This window comes from Pezoporus flaviventris, unplaced genomic scaffold, assembly GCF_033815535.1.
Source record: "Pezoporus flaviventris isolate CSIRO_AGI_PZ_B2104156 unplaced genomic scaffold, CSIRO_AGI_Pfla_v1 ptg000083l, whole genome shotgun sequence".
NCBI classification, from domain to species: domain Eukaryota; kingdom Metazoa; phylum Chordata; class Aves; order Psittaciformes; family Psittacidae; genus Pezoporus; species Pezoporus flaviventris.
In genome coordinates, this window is record NW_026892631.1 from 9,878,586 (window position 1) to 9,904,274 (window position 25,689).

At 35.8% G+C, this 25,689-nt stretch overlaps 1 protein-coding gene across 2 annotated transcripts in view; it reads right to left on the reverse strand.

Moving 5' to 3' along the window:
* LRPPRC (leucine rich pentatricopeptide repeat containing) overlaps positions 1–25,689 on the reverse strand; it is a 91,146-nt gene that overhangs the window by 39,781 nt on the left and 25,676 nt on the right. For both annotated transcript variants that reach the window (XM_061475514.1, XM_061475513.1), the window contains exons 12-23: positions 24,365–24,483; positions 23,667–23,760; positions 20,709–20,778; positions 17,493–17,520; positions 15,227–15,287; positions 13,985–14,091; positions 13,695–13,772; positions 13,307–13,360; positions 12,479–12,592; positions 11,145–11,275; positions 9,649–9,734; positions 7,823–8,027 (exon numbers count right to left, since the gene is read on the reverse strand). In XM_061475514.1, coding sequence (XP_061331498.1) covers positions 7,823–8,027; positions 9,649–9,734; positions 11,145–11,275; positions 12,479–12,592; positions 13,307–13,360; positions 13,695–13,772; positions 13,985–14,091; positions 15,227–15,287; positions 17,493–17,520; positions 20,709–20,778; positions 23,667–23,760; positions 24,365–24,483 — 1,147 coding nt within the window. The remainder of the gene's footprint in view (positions 1–7,822; positions 8,028–9,648; positions 9,735–11,144; positions 11,276–12,478; positions 12,593–13,306; positions 13,361–13,694; positions 13,773–13,984; positions 14,092–15,226; positions 15,288–17,492; positions 17,521–20,708; positions 20,779–23,666; positions 23,761–24,364; positions 24,484–25,689) is intronic.

The following is a 25,689-nucleotide window of genomic DNA, read 5'->3' on the forward strand; positions in this document are numbered from 1 at the left end:
AACCCCAATTCTATGGAAATCTCAGTTTGTATTTAAGAGTTCTATTTTTTCGTTAATAAGTAATATTGTGCATATTATATTACTTCCAAATGTCTGTTTAGGTGTTTTTAATTTTTAAGAGCTCTAAAATTCCTCCAAATTCTAAGATTTTTTTATTTCAGTACATATCTCCAGATTCAAGCAAGATAACCACAGCTGTCTTCAGATTCCTTCGCATTTGCTTTACACCTTAACAGACTAGCTGTAAATAATCTGTTGATTTCCATTTCATCACAATTGAGGGGCTAGCATTCTTCCATTCTGTATAAAGTTATGACTCCAATGTGTATTGGATTTTTGGCCATGTATTTTTTACAAATAATTCAACAATATATTAAGGTACCAAAATGTATTTTATGCTGGCCTATGTCACATAGAGCCACAGCACTATCATATATCCACAGTACCAGTAAAATAGTGTGCAAGATGCTGACTTCCTTAAATGTGCTTATTCAGGAGCCTTTGAGCACCTAAGTACCAGTAAGAAGCACGGTATTTCCATTTTTGTTATGTCAGTCCTTTGCTTAATTTTTAACCCACCTATAAACACCTTCAGAAGTATCTACAGTTCAAATGCAAACCTGCAAAGCCATAAAAACAATCAGATCTGGAACTTAAAATAACAACAAATACAAATCAACTTTTTCTACTGTGCAACTAACAGAACTAAATCATCTGCTTCAGACCCTTTCATAAAGGAATGCAACTATAGCTAAAAAACAAAAAAGAAAAAAACAAAACCCCCCAAAGCAACCAAAAATCCAACCCAAAACCAATAGAAGACACCCACTGGAACACTAATAAAACAGTATCTGAAGTTATTATTGAAGGGAAAGGTTTGAACTGAAATTGAAACGAAGCAAAATGACATGCATGAAATGCAGTGAGCAGCCAAAGAGTCCACAACAATGTATGTTAGGTTTTAAAATGCTTGTCAAATAAAAGCTGTTGGAAGTAGGCAAGGAGGGAAATAAAGAATTTTTAAAAAGAATAATAAACCCACTTAGCAGCAACAGCTGAAGGCCATAATAAAACTGACCTGAAATAATGATTTTGCATTCCTGAGGCAACTTCTTATTGATCAACTGAACCTCAACAAATTAAGATACTACTGCTAAAACAAGCCAAATTCAGATGTCCTCCCACTGCATTTCTTATGCAGCACAAATTTTGCTTTTTTTCAAAGAATGAAATGTCTAGATCACAAAATACTACAATCTTCATTTAGGCTAATATGTTAAAAAAAAAAAACAAACCTAAACCACAGAAGAATTGATTTTGTTCAGTAATACTGGCATTCTAAAAACGAAGCTCAGATGACGGATTTCTACCTTATACCCCTTACCGAGCCCTGTTTACAGTGCATCTTCTGGCACCCCATGGAGTCATTTGAATTTTTGTCATTTGGGGTGAAGACTAAATTACAGGTTAATTTCAAAACTGCAAGTAGATGTTGCAGGCTAGATTACTGTCATAAAAGAGAAATACTATGGTAGTTACCATAGACAGATATAAAGCTTTATATAATCAGTATTTTTCTCCTGCTTTAGATGCAAGTTCAGTTAACATCTAAAAAAAAAAAACAACCCACAAACCCAACCCAGTTTTACAGAAAACTACTCAATTTCTAAGGAGGCACAACAACATTTATACGTTCAAATGAAAGTTTTCAGTGATAAATCGAGCTTTTCAGATTGATCCTCAAACAGCCATAGTATTGTCTCGGCTGTATTCCTAAAGGATTAAAGTGACTGTTTTTAGGTCAAAAGCTATCAATGAATGAATGAATAATCGGAATGCCATTCAAACAGGAACATTAACAGTTTTCTAGCCTCTAAATGTAGACTTCTGAAGGCATTAATAGTGTATATTCAGAGAAAAATGTCAGCAGAGAACTGAGATAAAAATGGAAATACCGATACTTATTGCTCAAAGGTGGCTGAGTAAATCAGCGTTTAAGGAGGTCAGTATCTTACACACTAGTTTACTAGACGTTTGTTTTGAATCTATTGAAATCTGATGTATTTGTTCCGTTGCATTCAAGCAACCAATGAGTCATTCACCGTTTACTAGAGAACAAGGTTTATAAAACTGATAAATGACAAAACTGGCAATAACCAAGTATAAAACAATGAAACAACAATACAAGTTCAGCCTCTACAAAAAAATTATTCATACTACCACTGCAAAGAAAAAAACCATCAAGCTTATGCTTGTACTTCGGTTAATATTATTTATTCAACAATTCACAGTATTTCTTAATTGTCACAAGCTGCAGTGAATTCCAAGTACTGGCAACTACTTTTGTAAGCAGTTTTTACAATCCTGTTGGCAAATGAATGAAAAGGAAAATCAGGAACTTACCGTGGGCCTCAAATTTTGAGTGTGGGTAACATGTTAATGACTTTGTTATAACTAATTAAAAAAAAACAAACCTAACCAAAACCTGCACAAAAAAAAAAAAAAAGACTTTTCACATTTTAAGAAAATGTATTTAGACTCGAGGACTTTAAGGTAACTAACAGCCATGCACACGATTTAGCAGTCTTTCTGTAAGAACTTGTGCACGGTGAAAACCTTTTCATCTTCCCAAAGGATACCGACTATAGCACTAAAATGAAAGCCTGGTCCAAAATGACTAAGACAAAAAGGAAATAAAGCCCTTATACTCATAGTCATGTTGGCAACATCTGATTTCCAGTGTCATTCTGGACAAAACAGCATTTAAAATGTGAACACAGATGATCCATGCTTCATTTTGAGTTGGCCAGATTTAAGTTACTCACAAATATTATCTGTCCAGGGCTAATACTTAAAGATTAGGTGTATTTTTCTCTCTCACTGAAACTTGTTATTTTAAAAAGAAGCTATACTATTATTTTTGAATGACAGAAGGAGCCTTAGTCATCACTGCATTATACTCGGCCCTCATGTAATCCCAGAAGAGTCCTGCTTCGGCGTTATTTCTCAATTACATTGAGCTAGGGTGAAGATCCTGCAAGTCTCTGGGTTCGTTTGGTTTCTCTTTAGGATGCCTATGATGTCCAAGATACTACTGGGCACAGTTTTCAAAGCTATCTGCATGGGCACTTTTACTCACACAAAGCTGTTTCAAGAGACAAAATTACTCAGATGCCGGAACATTTGCAGAACACACTCTGTGGCAGGACTGGCTATAACATGCATGGATATAACATCCCCCTTCAATTTCAACAAGCCACTCCCATCTTGCTTCAAGAATGCAGCACTAAATCTAACCCTTTTACTTGTAATAAACAACTTTCCCAACTGGAGAGTCCGCCTGATAAAAATAAGACTCCAAATATTGATTTTAATTGGAATGAAGTGCTGCAACATTATGCATAAAGCTTTAGTGAAGTGGCAATTTACCTAAGGGGTTTACTGATTGAAAAGCTCTCAAACCTGAAATCACTAGAGAGGTGGAAAAGGAAAAAATAAGGACTCTGGGGGGGTGGAGGGTAGACTAGTAAAACAAATCCCTCTCTACAAATCTGAAGCAGATGTTAGTGTGGAGGGAAGTCAATTCAGCAAGGTACAATCAGCTTTACAAAAATTATTCTGTTAAAAGAGAACGGGCTCTTGAAAGAGCTAAATGTTTTTCTGTTCATTTGCTATACTAAGGAATCTTCAAGGAGACTGGTGTTGCAATTACAACTAATCCTCCCCAAAAAATTAACTGTGTTGAAGGCTTTGTAATTTCCCTAGGTACAATTTAGCTGTCACTTACTTTAAAATTTACTCAAACATGCGTTCCGAACAGCACTAACTTCACATGTCAAGTGCTTTCCAGCCAATTGAGTCTAAACTGGAAGTCGGTGTTAAACAACTGAATGATTAGACAAGATAGCTCATTTCCCTGCTCTTTTGTTCAGAATAAAATGCCACATTTACATTATCAGACTCAACAGGATTTTCTGACAGAGGGAGAAAAAACCCTAGTGAACACTGTCCGTACCAAGCACATGAAGCCTGTCATTTACCAATCATCCTTCAAAAAGCAATAGCCATGAATGTAACTTAATTACGACCCAATGATCCTTGACGAAAAATCATCTTATCACTGTCCTGTCCCCATAGGGCAAATGAGACACTTTTGTCCTTTGGCACTGATGATGCCAAATTCCTAATTGCAATAATGGAGGAAGAGAGGCAAACATTCCTAATTTCACTGCAACACGTAAAGAGTTTTAATACAAATATCTGAAATAAAGCCACTAAAAATTAGGAAAAAAACTTCTTCCCACTAGAGATCCCCCCCCTCCCCATTATTGCCTAATTTTAAAAGATGCTTATTTTAAAAAGTAAATTCAAAAGTCAATTAACTTGTATGTGCTACAGAATCATCTCAAACAAAATTATAGGTGAATTTAACCCTGTGAAAACAACAGGAGAAAAACTATCAAGGCACTACACTCAGGATGTATCGTATCTAGTACATGAGAAGCTAAATGAGTTTCTATCAGATTGATCACAAACCAGCACACAGTGTCACACACTGTCCAGCACACTGGATAATGGTGTATTAAAATCCACTGAGCATTTTTTTTAAGAGACACAACCGAGCTATAGCTTTTTGATTGTTTAATACACAGCTATTAACTGCTTGCATTCACTGACTTAAAACTACAAAATATTTTATACTTACAGTTTGTAACACTGTTTTTACAGTTTACCTGCAAATTTTCTTACTTTGCTTAAGAGCACTCATGAAATGGAGAACTGGTAAATTTCAAACTTGAAAATGTTTTGGTTTGTTCCTTTTCTCTGAGATGGTATTATTTAAGGAGAGAAGAAGCAAACTTCTGCTCATGAACATACAGGAACCATATCAAGTTTTTAAGACACGTATTCCTATTTTGCGTTGTATGAAAGTTGACTTGTGTTGGCTTTCTTGAAGAAAGCAAAAAAAAGAAATCATCAGTAGCTACTGTATTCATTATTTTATCCTGTGATACCAAAGTATCATATAGCACAGGAGCAGCTTAGCTTCACAAAGCTCTTCAGTTTTGTAAACTGGCTCATGTTTTCCTGTGACAGTGGGTACAGAAGGCAAAAGCCAAAACTACCATCATCAGAACTGTAAGAATTTTTATGTGGTGCAGGTAACACAACTGTTTCCAATTATTAGCAGCTGGAAGACCCAGCTCAAAACTAAGCCATGTTTTAAGAAAAAGTACAAGCTTTTCACATCGTTGCAGATTTTAGAAACTAAGATTTTTGTCGCACTGCCCAAGGCAGGTTGATCACCCTGAATGACAGAGCAAGATGCCACACCTGGACTGTCTCAATTTTTAATGCGACTTCACCACCTTGAGAAACTGTTCAAAGCCATAAATAAATATCATGCAATTAAAGGCAGGGGGTGCCTCCCCTTAAATTCACTTAGGGTAAAAAGCCCCAAGGTAGTACGAGTTCTTTCTCTACTTACTTCAGTTAAATACTTCTCAAAACATTAAAGGCAAAATGCCCATTGTACTAGGATATTAGATTTTTTTGGCTTTTGGCAAGTTACACTGTTCATCATAAACATTTTTTTTTGTTTCCCATGCTCTGCTGCCAATTGTCACTTTTAATAAGCAATAGGACTCAACAAGAATTTCAGAGTATCCAGTACTCAATACAGAAAAAAAGGGGAAGATAAAACCATTTTACACCTACAGTTGCTGAAATCCTCAAAAGCAAATCACAGATTCTTTTCCAAGCAATTAAAAAGCCTGAAATAAACTAAGAACACAAAACACCAGCATAACCACTGCTGTGGAACATTAAAAAGGATCCTGGGTCTAATTTGAGAGGCATGCTGATGACCTGCAGCTAAATGACAGCATTTCACTATGACACTTGAGCTCTATGATGGCAAATAGTAAGCACTACTTCTGAAAGAAATGACTAACACTTATTTCAACCACTCCTAACTTTCAAAAACTCTTAGCATCTCCAAGACACACACACATACACACAAAACCAAAGTCAAACCTAGTTATTCCTCCCAAGCAAATTATGTGGAAAAAGCTTCCCCCTTCTGTTCTAACACTGGAGAGGAAGCAAGTCTCTCTACCAATAAGATTCCCCCCCAAAAAAACATAGGAAATGATCTTACTTTGTATTATATTTATATATATGAAATATAGTAAGCTAAACAACTGAGTACCAACGACTTGTAGCCCATACAATTACACAGTATGGAGTTATTTTTTCCTTTAAAAATCCAGTCTCATAAAAAGTTCCTAAATCCTTAAAAAAAACAAAAACAAAAACCCAACAAGAAAACAAACCAAAACCTAAAAAAAAAAATCCTTAAAAGTTTTACCAAACGTTTATAATCCAAAAGGCTGTGGAATCACACTAAAATAAGACTCTTTACTGTCCCTCTACATCCACATATGATCACTTATTTATTTACATTATATACTACTTCTCAAGTGAAAAGAGCCCAAGTAGCACGACGTACAACTTGCATGTCAACATGCATAAAGCAATTATGTAAAATGCAGCTGCTCTCACTGCACACTGCAAAGCATATCAGACATTTTTCCGACACATTAGTTACATATGATTGCAGTTAAATTACTTTCATAAACATCTGCCTTGTCTTGTGATGCAACCAAGGCAATGTCATTGACTGAAGAGATATACACTGTGTTCTTAATGGCTGACCACTACACTAAAATACTATTTTAGAAAAGAATGTACACGCATCACGTTACATTTTTTGACAAGAATTTTGAATACAGAAATTATCCAGACCCTGCATACTCAAAATACTCACAAGAACTCAAAAACTCTACATGTTAACAGAAACGTGTAGAAATAGGCATCTTTGAGGTTAAGCTACATAATACTATAAAAAAAATTCATTTATTTCATAGGCATTATATTTAAGCCAGGAACATCTCCTATGTGAATTGAACTACAAGAAACTGATCAATCACTCTAGCTGCAAGAGATTAAAATCCAGAAACTGCATAAATAACATAAGAAAAAAAAATAGAAGGATTGTGCATATGGTAAAGGAAGTGAAAAGGGACTCTTGGCTCAGTTTTAGTAAGAAATTGTTACGTACTTCATACGTACATTCATTCAAATAGCTTACACCTCATAATGAAAATTTACGCAAAGGAACATGACGCATGGAATTACTTCCTGACAGAATGAATGTATAAACTTCCTTCTCGCTATTGAAAGGTATGAAAAGTACATACGGAAAAGAAAAAACCCCAAACCAAATAAAACAGTACTCTCTCCGAATTTTAAATTCAGTAGCATGGCAGTAACATCAAATTATTTCAGTCATGTGAATTAAAAATATTTCAGTGTTCGACAACCGCCCTTCAACTCACCTGAGATGTACTGGAGGGCACAGCAAAATAACGTTGTTTTGATGGGAAAACGCATGCCACTTAGCCACAAGAGCTGAGGCTACACCTATCATGCTCTGAATAGCTACCTTGTCAGACAGACTTTAGAACCAACTATTATAAGAATAATCCAATATATAGCCACTTCATTTCTGATGTGTACATAAAACACAGCTGCTGCTCCCAGAGCCATGATGTGATGTATAACTGATGAAAATACTTATCTAAAACATATGCATTTGTTACTCTTCCTAAATCACTTCAGTACCTTATGTGCATGCATGTGATTTCATTTTTACGTGCAGAAGCACTTTCAAACATGTATGTGCAGCTGTGCATAGCACACACAGGTCATATAACACAAATACATAACTTGTTTCATCTGAAGCCCAACCATAGCTTACTTTTCAAGGTGAACTGTAATCAGAGGGGAATGAAGGGCAGCAGTCTCTGCCAGCCCCAGGTTCACAATGGTCTCATGTAATCGATTCACTGTTTCAACTTCACCTCGCAAGGCAGCGGCATTAAGGATGCGGAAAAAAGATGCAACTGTTCTGTCTGAGATAGGAACATCCTTCTCTTTCATCTCCGTTAGAATGTTAATAGCATCTACAATGAAACAACACAAAAGACCCTTAGGTAATTTCATGTAGGGAAAACAAACTGCTATTAAAACAGCATTTCAAACCCAGCAGGAATGCAAATTCTGGCGTATAATGCCGATTTCAAGTTAATTACTACTTGCATTTCTAAACGAGACTACAATTATAAATCCACAATAGCATGGTTTTATCATTTTGCTGCAACTTTGACTACAAATTATAGATAGGAACTGCGTGCCCACTCTGCACCACGTAACCCTGTACAGTCTGCCCTATAGCTGCAAGATTCTACTAAATGGATGCTTTTATCGTTCGATGCTAACATCTGCTAAATCACTCCATTGTTTCTTCAGCAGATGGCTTGTCACGAGGCCAGATAATAAAGATATGTTTACACTGTATATACAGCCAGACTAATGGTCTGATACCGATAGGGCCTGTTTGCTGTGTCGATACTAATTAGCCAAGGAGAGCCAATGAAAGCTTTCTAACAGACTGCATGTTAAAACATTAGGTTCATTACGCTTCATTAGTAAGGCAGAAATAAACATTTTGGTATATGGAATAAGTGCATTTTTATAATGTTCTTAATTATTGCACAGAGGGAATGTTTTGACCACTTTACATTTGGCTACATTTATGAACTGTTTTATTTTCTGAGGACATTTATGCTCTTGTAAGCAAGCTAATCTTTTCAAGCTGCTTTAATGTAGAGGTGGTCACAATCTGATTTATTATGATTTTGTTTATTATTTTCTCACAGTAAGCTTAGTAAGAGGCCAAGACAAATTCCAAAGAAAGATCTTACAAGGAAAAAAAAAAAAAAAGCATTTGCTTTTTAATGTTATTGGTTAGGGTTTTTATATAAAAATACAACCTTTTGTGTCTAGGCTTGGACCACGCTTTTATGGTGTTAAGACGTCTACAAAATCATAGAACTCAATGTTCAGAATCACCTTTTAAAATAGATGACAGCCTACAGTTCTTCTAAAGATCAACCAAATCATGTAAATTACAGAATTATATTAGACTAAATTACAGAAATTAAAGAGCTAACAGCTTAATGCAAACACCTAGAAATACAAAATAGGCAGTTTGCAGAACACTCATTAAAAGCCAAGATTTCCAGGCAGTTTGACAGATCTGACTCTAAATTCAGTAACAAACACATAAAAGAATACTAACAGAAAAATATATACCTTATAAAAAGTTAAATGATTTTTTGCAGTACTTGGCTCTTATGAGAAGGTTATGTTTATAGGTTTTATGTTCAGCCTTCAGACCTTCTTAAGCAAAAACAAAGCCATTAGTCTAGGCACATACGCAATTTGTGCCATAAGTCATGATCTTCAAACTCAATCCAAACAGCAATGCTAATAAAAACTAGCTGCAGAAATGCAAAAAGCACTGAGCTGTGCAAATGTAAATGACAAGCTTGCCAATCCATTAAAACTAATGGCCTGCACTGTCCAAGCATCTCTGGTTGAATTCACATGCAAATTTGTATGCAAAATGTTCAAGCACTTTTCAGGACATGATATACCATTAATATCAACTCACATTTTTATTCTTCAGGCAAGATACCTTTATTATATAGCAGAAACACACAATAAAAGCAAATGGATTACCTTCTACTCTACCATGCTTTCCTAAGACTTCTACCAGCGCTATGTACTTTTGAGTGTCGAGAGCAACAGGTGAATTCTTAGGGAAGCTAGAAATTAAGACATTAAGAATTGTATTAACAGAAGTTCACATTTCATGGATTCAGCTTAAAGATTTATTTTCAAAACAACAGCACTCAGAGCTAAAATTTACAGAAGTGTTAAGGGGAAAATCTGATAAGACTTTAAAAGACGCACCATTAGGACATTATTTAAAAATACTATCCACACACCTTTCCACCCCCAAAACCCGACAGTTGTATTTTAAAAAACCAAATGGTTTAATTATTTGGTAGCTATTGCATGAAACAGGGTATTTCCCAGAAGCCCAGGAAGAAAACTCAGTCCACATGGCTCAGGCAGGACCCCATTCTTTGGTGTGAAGAGGCTATTTACCTACAGTAACAAGTTAAAAGCTACTACTTTGAAGTTTCTGCTATGTGTTTGCTTTCTTTTTTCTGGAAGTTTTCAAATTCATTCCTTCACTGTTGTTTCTCTTTGCAACAAGTCAAAGAGTCACTCCTTAGCAATATTATGCTGCATGCGAGACAGATCAATGAAAACACCCTACTGCAGGGAAGCTCCACTAGAAGACTCAATTTTACTTCATGCGCACCCACTATGGGGCTGTGCCAGGGCAGTAGGACAGTCAAACCCAATACACTACCATTATTTGCAGAGGGGCAAATCTCTTGATATTCATAGCACAATCATTTCACATAATTTCAAAGACTAACAAGGTTTAATGAGCACCCGATTGCTGACCTAGTGTAAACCCAGAGCAAATACTTCGTGAGTGAATACAAGAGAGAGAAAAGTAGCACAAAACTTGTTCTATATCCACTGCAGCATCAGACTGGAAGGAGGCTTTTAAGGGAAAAAGGGAAAGGAGCAAATAGAAATACGATCTGCAAGAATTTGCTCCCGGATAATGCACACACATAGCATGTTTTAGCTGGGAGCTAATTTTTATGGCCAAGATACAAAGCTCTGAAGATGAAAAATTTTAAGTAGAATCTTTGTTGACAGTTTTAAAATAATGTCACTCAAACACTGTTAATCTAAAGGCAATATAGGTGCAGTGTATTTTAAACACATTCTAGGTGCTTTCTAGGACACAACGCAGGTACCTTTCCCCCCCTAAATTCAGCCAAGCTTCAATATAGGCACGAGGTACATTTAAAATAAAACCAAATCAGACCCTACATAGCAATTTGCCTTAAAAAAAGAATAAAATAATAATTACTGACCCTACAAAGTAGCTGTTTCTGATGTTCAATTATACAAAGCAAATTTTTTGTTTCAAAAAACCACACCCATGACTCTTTTAAATGCACATACATTGGTGGGGAGAACTAATTAAAAATGGATGAGGGGGTTAATACTCAACCTACTTAATTCAACAAGGTCTGTGTATCAGCATAAATCTCTGTGACATGTTTCAGTGCCGGTGTACTTACACTTTTTCTTTCAGGTTCATTGCCTCTTCTACATTATCATGTCGACAGCACAAATTTATTAAGGCTGCATAGCCACCGACAACCATGTCCGGTTCGTATTTGGCTTTCACTTCAAGGGCTTTTTGCATATTCTAAAAAAGGAACAAAGCAAAGATGTGAACTAGAGGAAAAGTCAGTATGACATTATGATTCTTCTATGTTCAGTGTGCAGTTACGTGGCCGCTTTAGTGCTTTTAGTAGCACAAGATCACATTTGAGAACACACTGCTTTAACAAATAAGAAATCCTAAGAGCGAAAGTTATTTTGCAGAAATTAATATTTTTCTAAAATACCTTTTAGATTCTTTTGATAGATTTCTAAAGAAATTTTCTTGCTTTGTATTTCTAGCATGTTTTAATCTAAGACTTTTTTTTTTTAAATCCAGACAGACACCGTAAAACGACTGACCCAGATTTTAAACCAGTTCTTATTTATTTGGAATTCATAACAACTTTCACCTGGCACATTGCCAAACAGATAACAAAACTACTTTCTAAAGAGTAAGAAACTACTTAATGATCCCATAGGAAGCTTATTTTTTTCCTGCTTTCCTATTCATACTTTTCACCACTCTGAACTTGCAATGGGTGTTTGCTTCTAGTCTTATTTCACAAGCAAAACTGTAGAGACAGATAGTTGAGAATCACTCTTTCTAAATTGTATACTTAGGAACACAGAATATTGTGCTATCATCTGCACGACTGTTACTGTTCCTATATATACGGCTTTATAGGCAGGATCATACTGAACGAGAAACTGAATAAAAGTGTGGTGATACCCCACAAATTACAGACACACACTAAATGAATGTAAACTACAGCTGGACGCCTGCCGAATGAAGGCAAGAGACCCTTTATCTCAGAAGAGCTTTCCTCCTGCAGGAAAATGGAATTTCAATCCCTGCATTAACAACCTAGTAATATTTGAATTGCAAATGACTAGTGCATGTATCAGTTGCTTGACAATCTAGATATAAGAGACCGGAGCCATGGCTTGAAAGGACATTTGGCATGTATGATAAACCTATCACAGCTGTTACTATCATTCACTTTGCAGATTATTGTAAACAAACTTCAGCAACCCCAAAACATGCCATTCAAGGTGTTGCTGAAATTAGTTAACCTTTTGATTTAATTGCTTTTTGCACTTATGTTTGATTTATAAGCATCAAACCATGAAACCTGAAGCACTGCACTTGTCTTTGCTTAACTATGTCTTTCCATAATACAGTCATTTATGTCCCTTTAAAAATATAGCTATGTGTTTCCAATTATCTCTGCATTGCTTAAGATACCTCTTCTTCACAAAGAGCATGTATGAGTTGTTTCAAGACATCTGTAATAGGCTGGTTTTCAGCTTTCTGCTTTTCTAGTTTCTTCTCCAAAGCAGACACGTCAGGTTTAGCACTCTAAATGGAAGTAACAGAAAGAATGTCAATTGCAAAAACACCATTCCCTGAACAACTTGTCGGATCACTTTAATAAAAGACAGACAAAATAATCCTCTTCTTTCATACTCTTAAGAAATTTTTTAATCATTTAAGGTGCTTTTATCTGTTTAAATAGCACATACTAATTGAAGATTTGACTCAGAATGCAGTAAAAAAAAACCTGAAGTAGCATATCTACAAAGGTCAACATTACTATTTCTCTTGTACTTGGTTCTTTGTGTTCAGGGAAGCAGGGAATAGAAGCCTGTTTCTTTTTCCACCTCCACTCTGCTCAGATCAGAGATGTAAAGGCTTGACACTCCACCATTAGAAGCAGTATGGATTTATATGGTTCCTGCCACTCAACTGGATCACTGTAATTTACAAGCATGAATTAAGCCTCACACCACCACTGTTAACTAACTAGAACTTTCAAAAAAATATATACTAGACAGGGAAACTGAGGCATGAAGCCTCAGCCAACTCCAAGGTCAAGTATCAGGCCTATATGAAAATCTGGATAGCCTCTACTCCTACCCTGGAAAGTAACCTCTGAACTTCAAATGGTAGATTTAAATAACACTAATATACTTCCATGATCTGAAAGCTAGTGATTACACTTCATCTAAAAACCCATATCCAAACATTGTTATTACAGGAAGAACAAGCACGGCTATGTGTGAATTTACGTACTTCTGGAATGTTGTCTGTAGACAGGATTTTTTTATGAGTCAGTAATCTTGCATCCTAAAACACAGCAAGACAAAGATATCACAAATTTCCCCTAAAAAAAGTTCAATCCTTACGCATATTATGCTAAAAATGTTAAAGTTAATTATATAATTGCAATGTAAAAAAAAAAAGCTGTATTCTACAGCATTAATACACTGACTTGAAAAAGCACTTATTAAATGTATCCTTTTCACATATGAAATGAAAACAGCTTCCACAGTGAAAAATCTTGGAAAGGTTAAAAGCCTTACACATAATCACTGCATAACAATATTTATTTTGCAAAGGAGAATACAGTTACAGAGTACAGTTTTTTTAGCTTCAAAATAATTGCTATAGAGCCACAGACCTTAATTAATTCAGGAACTTGAGAGGAGTCCAGCAGTCTGCAAATGCCGCTGTAGTGGGTTGTAGGGATAACTATATTCTGTACCAAGAGGTGGGGAAAAAATTATATGAGTTTTGAAACACAACCGAAGTGAAATTTGTCTAACAGAAATTATCTCAGACGTAATTCAAGTCTCCAGCTCTTGCATGTCATTGAGAAGTGGTCTGGTTGTACTTAAAAGCAGCAATTTCAAATCTAATAGATACATGTCAGGCAGGACAGGCATTATGTAGCAAAAAATGAAATGGTACCATCTTCTTCAGCTGATGGAAGTATTGTCTCAAACGCTCCTCCTTGGCCTGTACCTCTGAGTCACTCATGCTGTCAATCAAGTGATAAAGAAAATAGCCAACAGCTTCTGTGGAAAAAAACAAGAGAAAGCATTCCACTAAAATTACTGAGACTGTCATGTTATCAAGATTAATTTATAAGAAATCATTTTGGTGTGAGATGTCACCCTGATGAGAGGCTCTGGAATGGCAACAATGATCACTGAGGCATAGAGATTATGTGGTTTGGGAGCACATATCTAACTGGTGAGTGAAAGGAATATTAATTATTTTCAGACCTAGTGACAGCTTTTCAGTACAGAATCTTACTTCAATCTATTTTTTCCACTACTGTGTGACAGAAGTGGTACTGCCCAAGGCCTTCCCCCCCTTTCCTGCCCGCTACCCCAAATAGTTGCCACAAATATTTTGTCATTGCTCAAAAGAAGGAACAGTTTTCTAATGCTTTGCATATTTATTCTGTACATTTTATGCATGATATTCCATTACTAAGCCACACTAAGTATAGTAATATTAATATAAGAACATAAAAAAATGTTTTAAACATTAGGTCAGCTAATACTGAAGAAGCTGCCTATTAGCCAATGAAAATCAAGATTAACAGATTTTAGCAATAGTGCTAAGTTTATTATCTATGATAGTGTAAAAATACATGGGGTCTTGTTGCCAAGAATAGGAACAGCATCAATTATTGTCTCCTCAAAGGTTAGCTTTCACCAAATGCCCTTGCCCCTCTGGCCTTGACAAGGGGGACACCCCCCCCCCCCCCCCCTTTAAAAAGAAAACAGATTATATAAAATGATATACTTATTTCAAACTAGAAGATTTGGGATGTTAAGTACTATTTCTTTTCATGAAATCAGACGAGCTGCTAAAGGGGAAACTAAGTTGAAAGACTGCCACCTTTTCCCTTTTTTTTTCCTAAGTATATAAGCACTGATCCTGTGTCTATTCTAAATCTCTTTTGGTCCATAAATTTAGAAAAAATAAATCACTATCCGCAAGATTTGCCTCTAAAAAAAGATCTTATGGATCTCACAAAATATGCTCTGATTATTCGAATCAGGATTTTACCCAACATGTTTTCAAATTTCACTTTCAAAAAGAAGCAATCAGTGTTTACTGTTGTAATCCCTCAAACCCATCATTACACAGAAGAACGGATTTGTGGATAAGTTACAATCACAGAAATTGAAACTCTACCAGTTGGTCCTGCTGCAGGCATCAGGCAATAACGTTCATCCTTGTACAACACTTCTGTTATCTGGTAAGACAGAATAATCGTACATTGCAGCCAAAAGAAGCAAGCAAGGACAAATAGTATCTGAAATTGAATTCTCAAAATAATAAAGCATTTCTCTGTTAAAGTATTATTCTTTACCACATCATAGTAATTCCCTAAGAAATACAAAAGGGTTTTTTTGTAAATAATAGGTTTTTCTTGAGAAAATATTGCAAGCAAAATGCTTTCTGAGGTATGGCAGCAAGACAGACACTCTAGTATTCTGTTTCTGTATTGTTCTATAGAAAGTTAGCTACTGTAAAACATTGCTTAAAGCAAGTAGTATAAACAGTGTCACCCCCGGAGATGCTACAATTATTTTCCAATTTATTGAAAGGCTGAAATTGGTCCATAAAGCTTTCTTTTTCTTTTTTTTTAATTTATTTTGAATGAACCAAATACATAAAGAAAATAGAGGAACACCATTTATCATGCTCTGCTACATTTAACTAGTACAGCTATTGTAAATAAGTGCAATTTTGGCTGACAAAATATGCATCCATAAAATTAATTGGACTAAATTTAGCCCACATTCCATCAGTCATACAAACTGAAGGACCACATACATTTTACTTTATCAGAAGAGAAGCATTTACCCCAAAGCCCCCACATCCTACGTACAAATACTTTAACCTAAACTACAGCACTTCAAAAAGCTGTCTGACTATTCTTAAGGAAATTACATCATCTCTAGATAAAATCAGAGATTTTAAGTATTTAAAGAATATTGCTGTCAAAGTGCTGTGTTTCAAGCAATGATAATTGTTAATGAAAATGGATAAAGCCAGAAAATATCAAATGTGCAATGGAATACTGTGACTATCACTTCTCATTCTACCAACACCAACGACACTGTGCAGAGTTAAACTACAGTTTTCTTCTGCTCTTTTGCCCTATGACAAATCAAGACAATACAATAAAATCAAAGAAAGTCATGTTAACAGTTTTCCTTCTGAATCAAATCTCAGAAAATGCCAAAAAGGATGGGTAACAGAGAACAATCCATGTAAATGGGTGATATTATCTCTAAAGCTAAGTACCTACTTCTTTCCTGAGTTAGCATTTCTCATTTTAGAATGTCACTACATATATTTACTCATAAATTTAGTGAAGATAACAAAATCTTCTTCCACTTTGGAGAACAGCAGAAGAAACTCTAGATACAACTTCTTGTGCAGACAAGCACTCCTTCAGTCCTCTGACTGTCCTTAGAAATTAATTTTGTAATAGGAGTGATAAGAAATGCCTTTTTCCTCTCTCCCCACCTTCCCTTTGCACCTTTTAAATGCAAAAGACAGATGCAGCAGACAAAACCATCCTCTCACCGTAATCTTCATGCAACACAAAAAAGTAGGAAATGACAAAAAAAACCATCATCTCACAAGCTGTACCCAATTTAAACGAATCATTAATCAGTGACTTTCCCAACTACAAATTTTATTTCATTCCAAGATTTCTTTGCAAAATTTAGAAACCATACTGCAAGTCATGTACCAGTTTATTAGACAGCAGGTACAGAATCAAAGGAAAAAAAGAAGACAAAAGGCACAGTGAAACCCTTCCCAAAATTCTGTAATCACATCTCAGGCCATATCTGTCAACATCTCTGTTCTAGTGCTCATCAAAATTTACTGACCAAGTTATATGACAGTGTCTTTCTAATGGAGCCCATATCAGAGAGGGCAAAAGAACAGTCGTTTCCCCTTGAATTCACCAGGTAATTCTTTTTACCTGGCTTTGCATTCAGTGTTTTAAGTTATGTATCAAAAGCTTTAGAATTCTAGTTACACTTTATTATTTTATTAGTTCTACTGTGGGGATAGGAAAAAAGTGTAGGGAAGACACAGAAGGAAATGAAGCAGCCAGACTGCACAATCACGTCAGACTTTGTTCCAGAATCTACAACTACATACTACCTTCAGTGACGACAACACTGATCTAGAAACTGAAGTAGCATAAACTACACTACATGGTAACACCGTATTTGATGTTTTACAATTACACTTAGCTGTCCAATTTGAAAACTCCTTTTCATACTGTTGTACAATCTACCATTGACAAAAGTCTTGCTCACATTGATCAGGCCCACAGTTATGGGGCTCAGAATTCAGATTTACAGAAATGCATCATAAAAATGCAACGTCTAAAGAACTAGATTTTATTTAAAGCATTACCGTCTGCGCTTACCTTGCTCCAGAGCTGTACATCATCTGAGCTGAAGAGGGCAGCAAAGGATAACAAATTAAAAGCAATAAAATGATTTTTACTCTTGTATCTCTTTTTTTAAAGGTAACTTACACTGAGAATCTTTAATAAGGCATTGTAATTAGAACTATGATAAATTAACGAATTATATCAATAAAAATAGTCATTGCCACATATTGCTTAAACCAACTTTGCACAGAATAAACATACTACTTTTTACTATACTACAGTCACAGTTTCTGCTAAATAATTTAAAATAATGCAGCAATCCAAACAGCTAAGACTACAATAAATATATTTTAGTTTCATCTTTAGTCCAATCTTTTAACATATCCTAATTGTACTTTCTTATTTTATATTTCATTCTATTTAGCATATCAAGATAAGCTTTGCTCAAACAAGTCACACTTTACATAGCACTCGATAGGTCATATTTGCTAGGGCAAAAATCTAAGACTCCTCAACATTAATTTTTTAGTACAGACAAGTTAGTACAGACAGCTATAAATACATTTATATCACGCAAAGAAAAGTAATCAAATCTCTTAAGGTATGTTTATTATAGTGAGATAAATAAATAATGTTTTAAAAAACAGAAAACAAAACACAGAAGAACTCAAATTTCTCCCCTCATAGAACAGGACAGAATTTGAAGGTGAGCACTTCTCTGACTGTCATCAGGTTACAACCAAAGATCAAACGTTAACCAGTTCACTGAAGTATAACCCCAATGTGTTAGAATGTTAAACAGTTCACTGAAGTACAAAAACCTTGACAAATTCCTATAATTTGAAGAACATAACAATTCTGGCTAGAAGCTATAACTTTTCAAAAACTATAAAGCAGCATTAACCTAGACAAGGCTAAAAGATCAAACCCATACAACCTTATTTTATCTTCCTCTAATTCTCATTTGGGCAAAATAAGATGTCAGTTTGAACAGCTGCATAGAAACTTGACAGCATTCAGAGAAGTTTAGGATTTTATTTAGGAGGTTTAAGCCTGTGAAACATTAATTCTTTCTGTGCAACTGCCACTTGTATTTGAAAATGAGTCACATGCAGGTCCACACAGGGCAGTGGGGGGAAATATGCTATCTATGAGGTTAGTTAAGCTTTCATAGGTGAACTCACTCCACTACTGACAGCATGACAATGAACTGCAGATATCAAATGCATCAATTTCCTAAAGTACTCGACTCTGAAATAGTAATGGTACATCAGGCAGACAGAATGGGAATACTTCGAAGCAGTTACTAGAGAAGAGCAGCTTCTAAAGAAATCCATAAACTAGTCTGCCACAGACACTGTTCCTGCATCCCTGGTGTCCATACCCTGTACTTTTGTATGTCAGTCCTAAACTCCACTCATTTGAACATTCAAGCCCTGCATTTAGTCATAAAATTTTCCTTCAGTCTTTACAAAAGGTATACATATTTTTTTTCTTCTATCCTATCATATCCTCAAGCTTCATTTTCAGGCTGGTCTAGCCATTACGTTTAAAATAGAAAAGGAAACACTGAATTGGCATGCTTTCAGAAACAATGTAAGGGTGAAACCTGGGCACAGCCAACCTCGTACATCGCTTCTGAAGCCAAGTAGAAATGAAGGCAAAAGAGAGATTAATGTTAAAGGAAAAATAAATTAAAAAGCAAGTAAACAAACCAAAACACCAAACTAAAAAAAAAACAAACACCACAAAAAAAAACAACACACCAAAACACACACAAAAACTCAACCAAAAAACCCAACCCAAAACCAGAAAACCCACCAAGAAAACCCCAACCTGAATTTTCCTCAGAATTCCAAGCTTTTTGCCCAAATGTCCAATAACTATTGAAATCACACCACTAGTAACTGTTCTACCACTCACAAGAGTAATTGTTTCACTTGAAGAGAACACGATTCTTCAGCAGGTAGTTTTCACAATACAAGTTGATGACAATTTAAAAACACTTCAAATCGCACCCTTACCACCTGCACCCCAGTGGCAGGGGTATTTCGTGATAGCATTGGTTATGTGCAGTAACCATTGGCATGGCTTCCCTCCCACCACAAGTTCTACTTCTACTGAATATTCATCTGTACTTGTAAAGAAAATGTGTTCCAAAAATCTGTTCATTAATACATTGGAAATGGACAATTCTGGGGCTAATTACTGAAATGAAGAACTCTGTTGGATCTAAAACATTATTTTTTTATCTCTTGGACGTCAAGGCCCGTTACGGCTTAGTTAGCTGACTCAGTTTAGACACTGGCTTGCTTTTTTCATCCTCTTCTCACAGTAGAGCAGGATCAGCTAGACATAACTTACAATATACTAGGAAATCATTTTGCTCATATTCACCTGGTGTGCTTTATTAATCTCCAACTTAAACATAGCTATATCTCATAGCCATTACAGAACTTTAGGAGATGACTTAGTGAACAAAACCAGCCTTCAGGCTCTGGTCCTGAGTGATATTAAGTGAGCTTTCTAGTACCCAGCAGTGCAGGTGCACTGCAAAAAAACCCTCATTCACAGTTCTAAATGTTTACCAGAGGCAAAGAGTGAATGATAGAAATGCTCACTAATCCACATACACCGGCAGGGCTCTCTTAAACTTACGCAAGCTAGCAAGGAACTCTCCTTGCAAAACAGGACCATATGGCTGTGAATATAAAGTCATGACAATTGTAGCACAATAGTTGGCATTCAATGTGAGTGTTCAGGAGTCATATTAACCCAGAGGGCACAGAAAGCTATCAGATGTAGAATATGCCTGGCTCCGACTGGTATTTCATCATCATTAAGAACCCATTTGCTTTAATGGTTACTAGTAATAATCTTTAGGGAAATCTTACATTAGCATAGCAGTTTATAAACAAAAACAGTGAATAAAAATAAACCCCAGATGTTTACTACCCTGAGAAGTTTATATACCGTCAAATACCACAGAACAAACAAGAACAGTCAAGTTCTTTTTAATCTAGTGTATAAGTAATACTTCAAAGGTATGCTCATATATAGCAAAGGCAAGGAAACCAGGGAGAGCAGAGAGGAACAAAGACATCCCTCAGATCTGCTACACCTGGAACCATACTTTTCAAAGTTCAAACATGGACCGTGGGGAAGACTGCACAGATCTGCGTTCAACAAGGCAAAAAAAGACAAGGAACTCTGCTACAGGAAAATTGAGCCATTATATAGCAACCTTACCTTTTAAAACCCAAACTGAGGCTGTTCCTGATCTGACGAATATCAATATGAGGCGTGCTTGCTGAAGTCACTGTAAATGAAAGAAATGTTTCTAAGTAGTCATTGTACAAAAACAGTTAATTCCTGGAGTGCCACAACTGAGTAGGTCATGTAAATAGGGTATCCTCAGGAGAACTATGTTGTTAGTTCAGAGGAAATGCTGGGTAAACATTTGTAAGCCAAAATTTCAAACACCAGGGGATTTGAAACTGTCCTGGCTTTATCAGCTCTAAATCTGTTCCATTTCAAAAGGGATCAAATATTCTAAATGCGAAATTTTCCCCTTTTTATTGCCTTCAATGCCAATAGTTAATACATTAGTCTTTTATACAAGTTAGTAATTGGAGTAAGCATCTTACCTGTAAAAAGAGTGTAAGACTGAAGAAAGTATTATGCTCCAAAAAGAAAACAACCCCCAAACAATCCTAACCAAAACGCTAAGGAAACTGTAATATTACTTAAAAGTAGATGGCCCCGAGAGGTCATTTACAGTTATGCCCTATGTCCTCATCCTTATATCATTGCTTGGCTAGATAGTCCAAAATGGTCTACCTTCTTCCTCTAGAATTGCTGTCTCTCATTTCAGCACCATACTCCAGCAAGGAAAGAAAATACAGTAGTAGATGCATGTAAGTCCTGTATGAAGTTATTATCGTCTGACTTTACTATCATGATAGATTCAACCTGAATGCTCTGGGCCCTTTCATCAAGGGCAGCAGTATGGTATATGATAGGAAAGAACTGAAATAAAAGCACCAGCTATACAGGAACAGGGGAAATAAAAGGCAGGACCAAGATGCTAAAACCACTCCTTAAACCAACTCCAGGCATTTAGAAAATTCAAAGTTTTAAACGTTGGAATGTTTATTTTAATTTGAAAATCTCGGGTAAAGTTGGTTTCAAGAAACTCTCAATACCAACCTTTCCTCAGTGGTATATTAAACTTTTTGCTCATAAAAAGATGAGCAGAAAAGCAATCTTAGTATGCTCAGCTGCTGCTGACAATCGGCAACCTGGTTTCCTTAGCAACAAACAAGTCTGAGAAAATCAAGGGGCTGACAATGAAGTGGAATGGAACGGTGTGATAAAGGGAAAAAGCAGCTCTCATGTATGCCGCCTTATGCGGCCAGATTCCTCAACTGATGCTTCGTAGTTTTCATCTTGTCAGTCGCAGAAATCTATACATTATAAGGCATGAGAAGCTGAATCAATACACGTAGATAGCAACCAGCATTAATAACCAACCTTCGCCTCCCCTGGCTACACTGATGAGACAATCTTCAACTATTTTCCATACTGCATCTATTTTTCCCCTCTTTGTAATACTGCAAAAGGAGCCAAGTCAATAAAAAAAAAAAAGAAAAAAAAAGAAAAAAAAGAAAAAAAAAGGAAAAATCAGCTGTTTAATATCTGTGCCTTATCATTACTCAGGTGCTAATTAGATTTACTAGCATTCATTTCAGCTTGGTAAACTATTTACAGGAGTAGCTTCCTTTAAAGCTCAAGTTCAAAAGAAATCTTGTGTGTCTCCATGAATTATTAACCCTAGCCTTTGTAAATAGAAATACCACTACAAGATTCAAATTCAACACACAAGACAACAGCTAAATAGTACACTATGCGAGACTAATTTCATGACAGTAACACAGAATTCAGCCTACATGTGCCTGGTATCACACTTTTGATATCATATACATCTACCATATACCAGACACACACAGATTTGCGCTTTGTAACATGTTAAAACTTGACTATTTCAGTTAAGCAAAATGAGTGTGAAGGGGGGCATTTACTTTCTCATGGAGGGGAAGAAACAGCAACAAAAATACAAAACCAAATTACTCCCGCAGAAAAACTATTTCACCTTCCCGAAGAAATTTTGTTGCTGCAAACCAGTCACCCTATCAAAAAAAACCCTTCAAATTTGTTTAAGGTGTTCATTTTTCATTATTTTCTTTTTTTTTTTGTCATAAGAACAAAAAAAATGATGGCACAAGGTAAGGTTCACTAACTGATAAATCTCCAATACAGAAATTAAATCACTGACTAATAACCACTCAATTTTCCCATTTTCAACACAACGGTTTCCCAGGGTCATGGTGTATAGACTACACATTCCTGTACTTGTTAAATAAAACAATTAATGACAATTGCAATAAAAGACTGGTTAAGCTCTTCCCTGAGCCTCGGACACATAAAACTGTTAGAAAAAAAGACCTTTTTGTATTATATTTAGTCCAAATTTAGGTTTTTTATTACTGTCTCAGTATACTAGGCAAATAAAAACAGAGCTTTTTTAATGTTTAAAAGAAACATACATTCCTACTTAATCAAGCAAATTATCCCATCCTAATGGCATGTGTTAACATTTGGAAGCACTGAGCATCAGAACCAACTTCATCACCTAATTAACCCATCAAACTTATACACATACTTCCAGGGCCCACAGAGTGCCCTCAGGTTAACTCAATGTCGATCAGTTCTTTAAAGCTGGTTCTTTCATTAATAATTCTGTAGTACCTCAGAGCCATATTGTTAGACCACCATCCTGCTATACCTGGCACTGCAAACAAAACCCATTCCAACAACTTCACAGTCAGTCTGCAAGGCAAATTGTTTCCTTAACCCAAGCACAAAAGGATTGTAACTGCAACACAATCACAGCAAAGCTGTGATTTGTAACTATCACGTATAGAAATCTTATGGCCAGGCTCAATATTGAAAAATAATTTAACCATGATATGTTGTCCAGAACTGGTAGTTTCAGTCTGACGTCTCATCACAGAGGACCTCACATAAAAGCTGTGCTCAAGTTTCCCACGTATCTTTACACACCATCTTAATACATGTAAATCTCCTAGGCTACAACCAATCAATGCTACCAAGTACGTAGTAACAAGCAACATTAAAAATACTTACACAGAGAGAGAACATTGTTCAGTCTTCCATTTACTGCTTCGTATCTTATTTCTGCTACAGAGAGCCCATGACTTTCAAATAGGCAGCCATTTTTCTAGAGATAAAGCAATCAATCACTGTAGGCACAGGGAAGACTTCCTGATACTTTATATTTTTAAATGCTTAGCAAGGGCATTGGATGTCTGTATTAATAGTCACTGAGAACACAGAAGCTGCTCCACAGAAATCTACATGGCTAGCCAGGTAAGTTGCTACTGATCAAAAATTATGCAGATTTTGTATTGAAACCAATTGCAAGAGATAAAATTACCAAAAATTAAAAAAAAATATAAAATATAAAATAAAACAAACAAAACCACCAGCAACATCTGTAATACTTTTAACTCTCAGTAAAAGGATGTAATTAATTTATTTAGCTTTCCACCTGAGGAAACAGAAAGCTAGTAAGTCTTGAGCTAAGTATTTCAGTTATCTCTGAAAAGAAGAAAGGAACGCAGCAGAAGACAAGGCAAACAAACCATCAGTGCAAGACCTGTTCCAAAAGTAATCAAAACTAATATCTAAAGATATCCTGAACAGGTGTCATTTCAAGACCAAGTTCATGTTTAAGGCATTACTGAGGTTTAAAGCCTTCACAGAGAACACAGAAAACCAAGCCATACAATAGCCATTTTTATGAATCCTCAATGTAAACTCACCTTCAGCTGGGCACGGGCTGTTTCACTATCAGCAAAACTTTTAAAAACATAGTCTGTGTATGTGTCCGCATCAAGTTCCACCCCCAAGTCGTGCATCACTTTGAGGACCTCAAAGATACCTATAACAAAGCAAAATTAGTAAGGCTAAGCATTTCAGACGAATGAAAGACTTCTCTCCTTGATTTCCCTCCTTGACATTGCCACGCAACATCCTGCAGTTTTATTTTTGGCCTTAATAAAGTTCTTAATTGTGAAGCTTGCACCAGATTTACTGACCTTCCTGTTCTGTGCTGTATTAAAACCACGAAACTCTTGGTTAGCATACAAACTTATTTTTTAACACAGTGAATATATGACAGTTACTCTTGGTCACGTTTGCAAAACGACTTTTAGAGTAATATATCAAAATATCCATATTATTGTGCATAAAAAAACATGTAAAATTTGGTGTAAAGTACATAATCAAATTCCAGATATAAATGCATTCTTCAGTACATTCTTCACTTTGTTCCCAGTATCCAACCCTGTTTACCAAGGCAAGCTTTTAAGGTTTGTCTCTGTATTTACTTAAAACAAGTAACATGGTTGTGAGCAAACAGGTTGATTATTCTATTAATACAACAGCTTCAAAATAGAAATTCAGTTTCCCAAGACACCAATGAAACTACATTTTAACTTTTATAGGGTTCAGATCAATTCACACAACTACACCATATATTACTCCAGCAGATACGCATTTGAAAACGACACATACCAAATCTTAACAGATTAGCAATTATAGTGTAGAGTTTTAGAGTATGCTTTTTAATCGCTCACACTCTTCTATCTGCAGAAACTTCTTACAGTAGCCCTAGCTAGTAAACTCTGAACCCCTGTCAAAACCAATACAGGTATTACCATTTTTTTGCTGGTCTAAAAATGATTTGCCAGTAGCTGCAGGACACCAGTACCAACCAGCATATGTTTTTTTCAACTTGCATTTCATACTTATTACTTTAAAAATGTCCAAAGTCCCTGTCTTTGCCCTGGAGTGCCACCTATGGAAAAGTGACACTTCCATGAATATTTTATGCAGTGCACTATGGTGCAAATAATCAAATGTGAATTCCCTTTGAGCACTTGAAAATACATGCAGGCAAGTCATACTAGATTAAAGTCGCATCATCTGTTCGAGTTTGCCTTAAACAAAACTCTGATTTTGGACCAGAATCTGCAAAAATATGAATAAAGAATTAATTACAGTAAGTCTTCCTTGATATACCTTTCAAATTTTGACAGCTAGTTTCTATTTCATGTTTTCAACTTTCCAGAAAATACATCAAGTC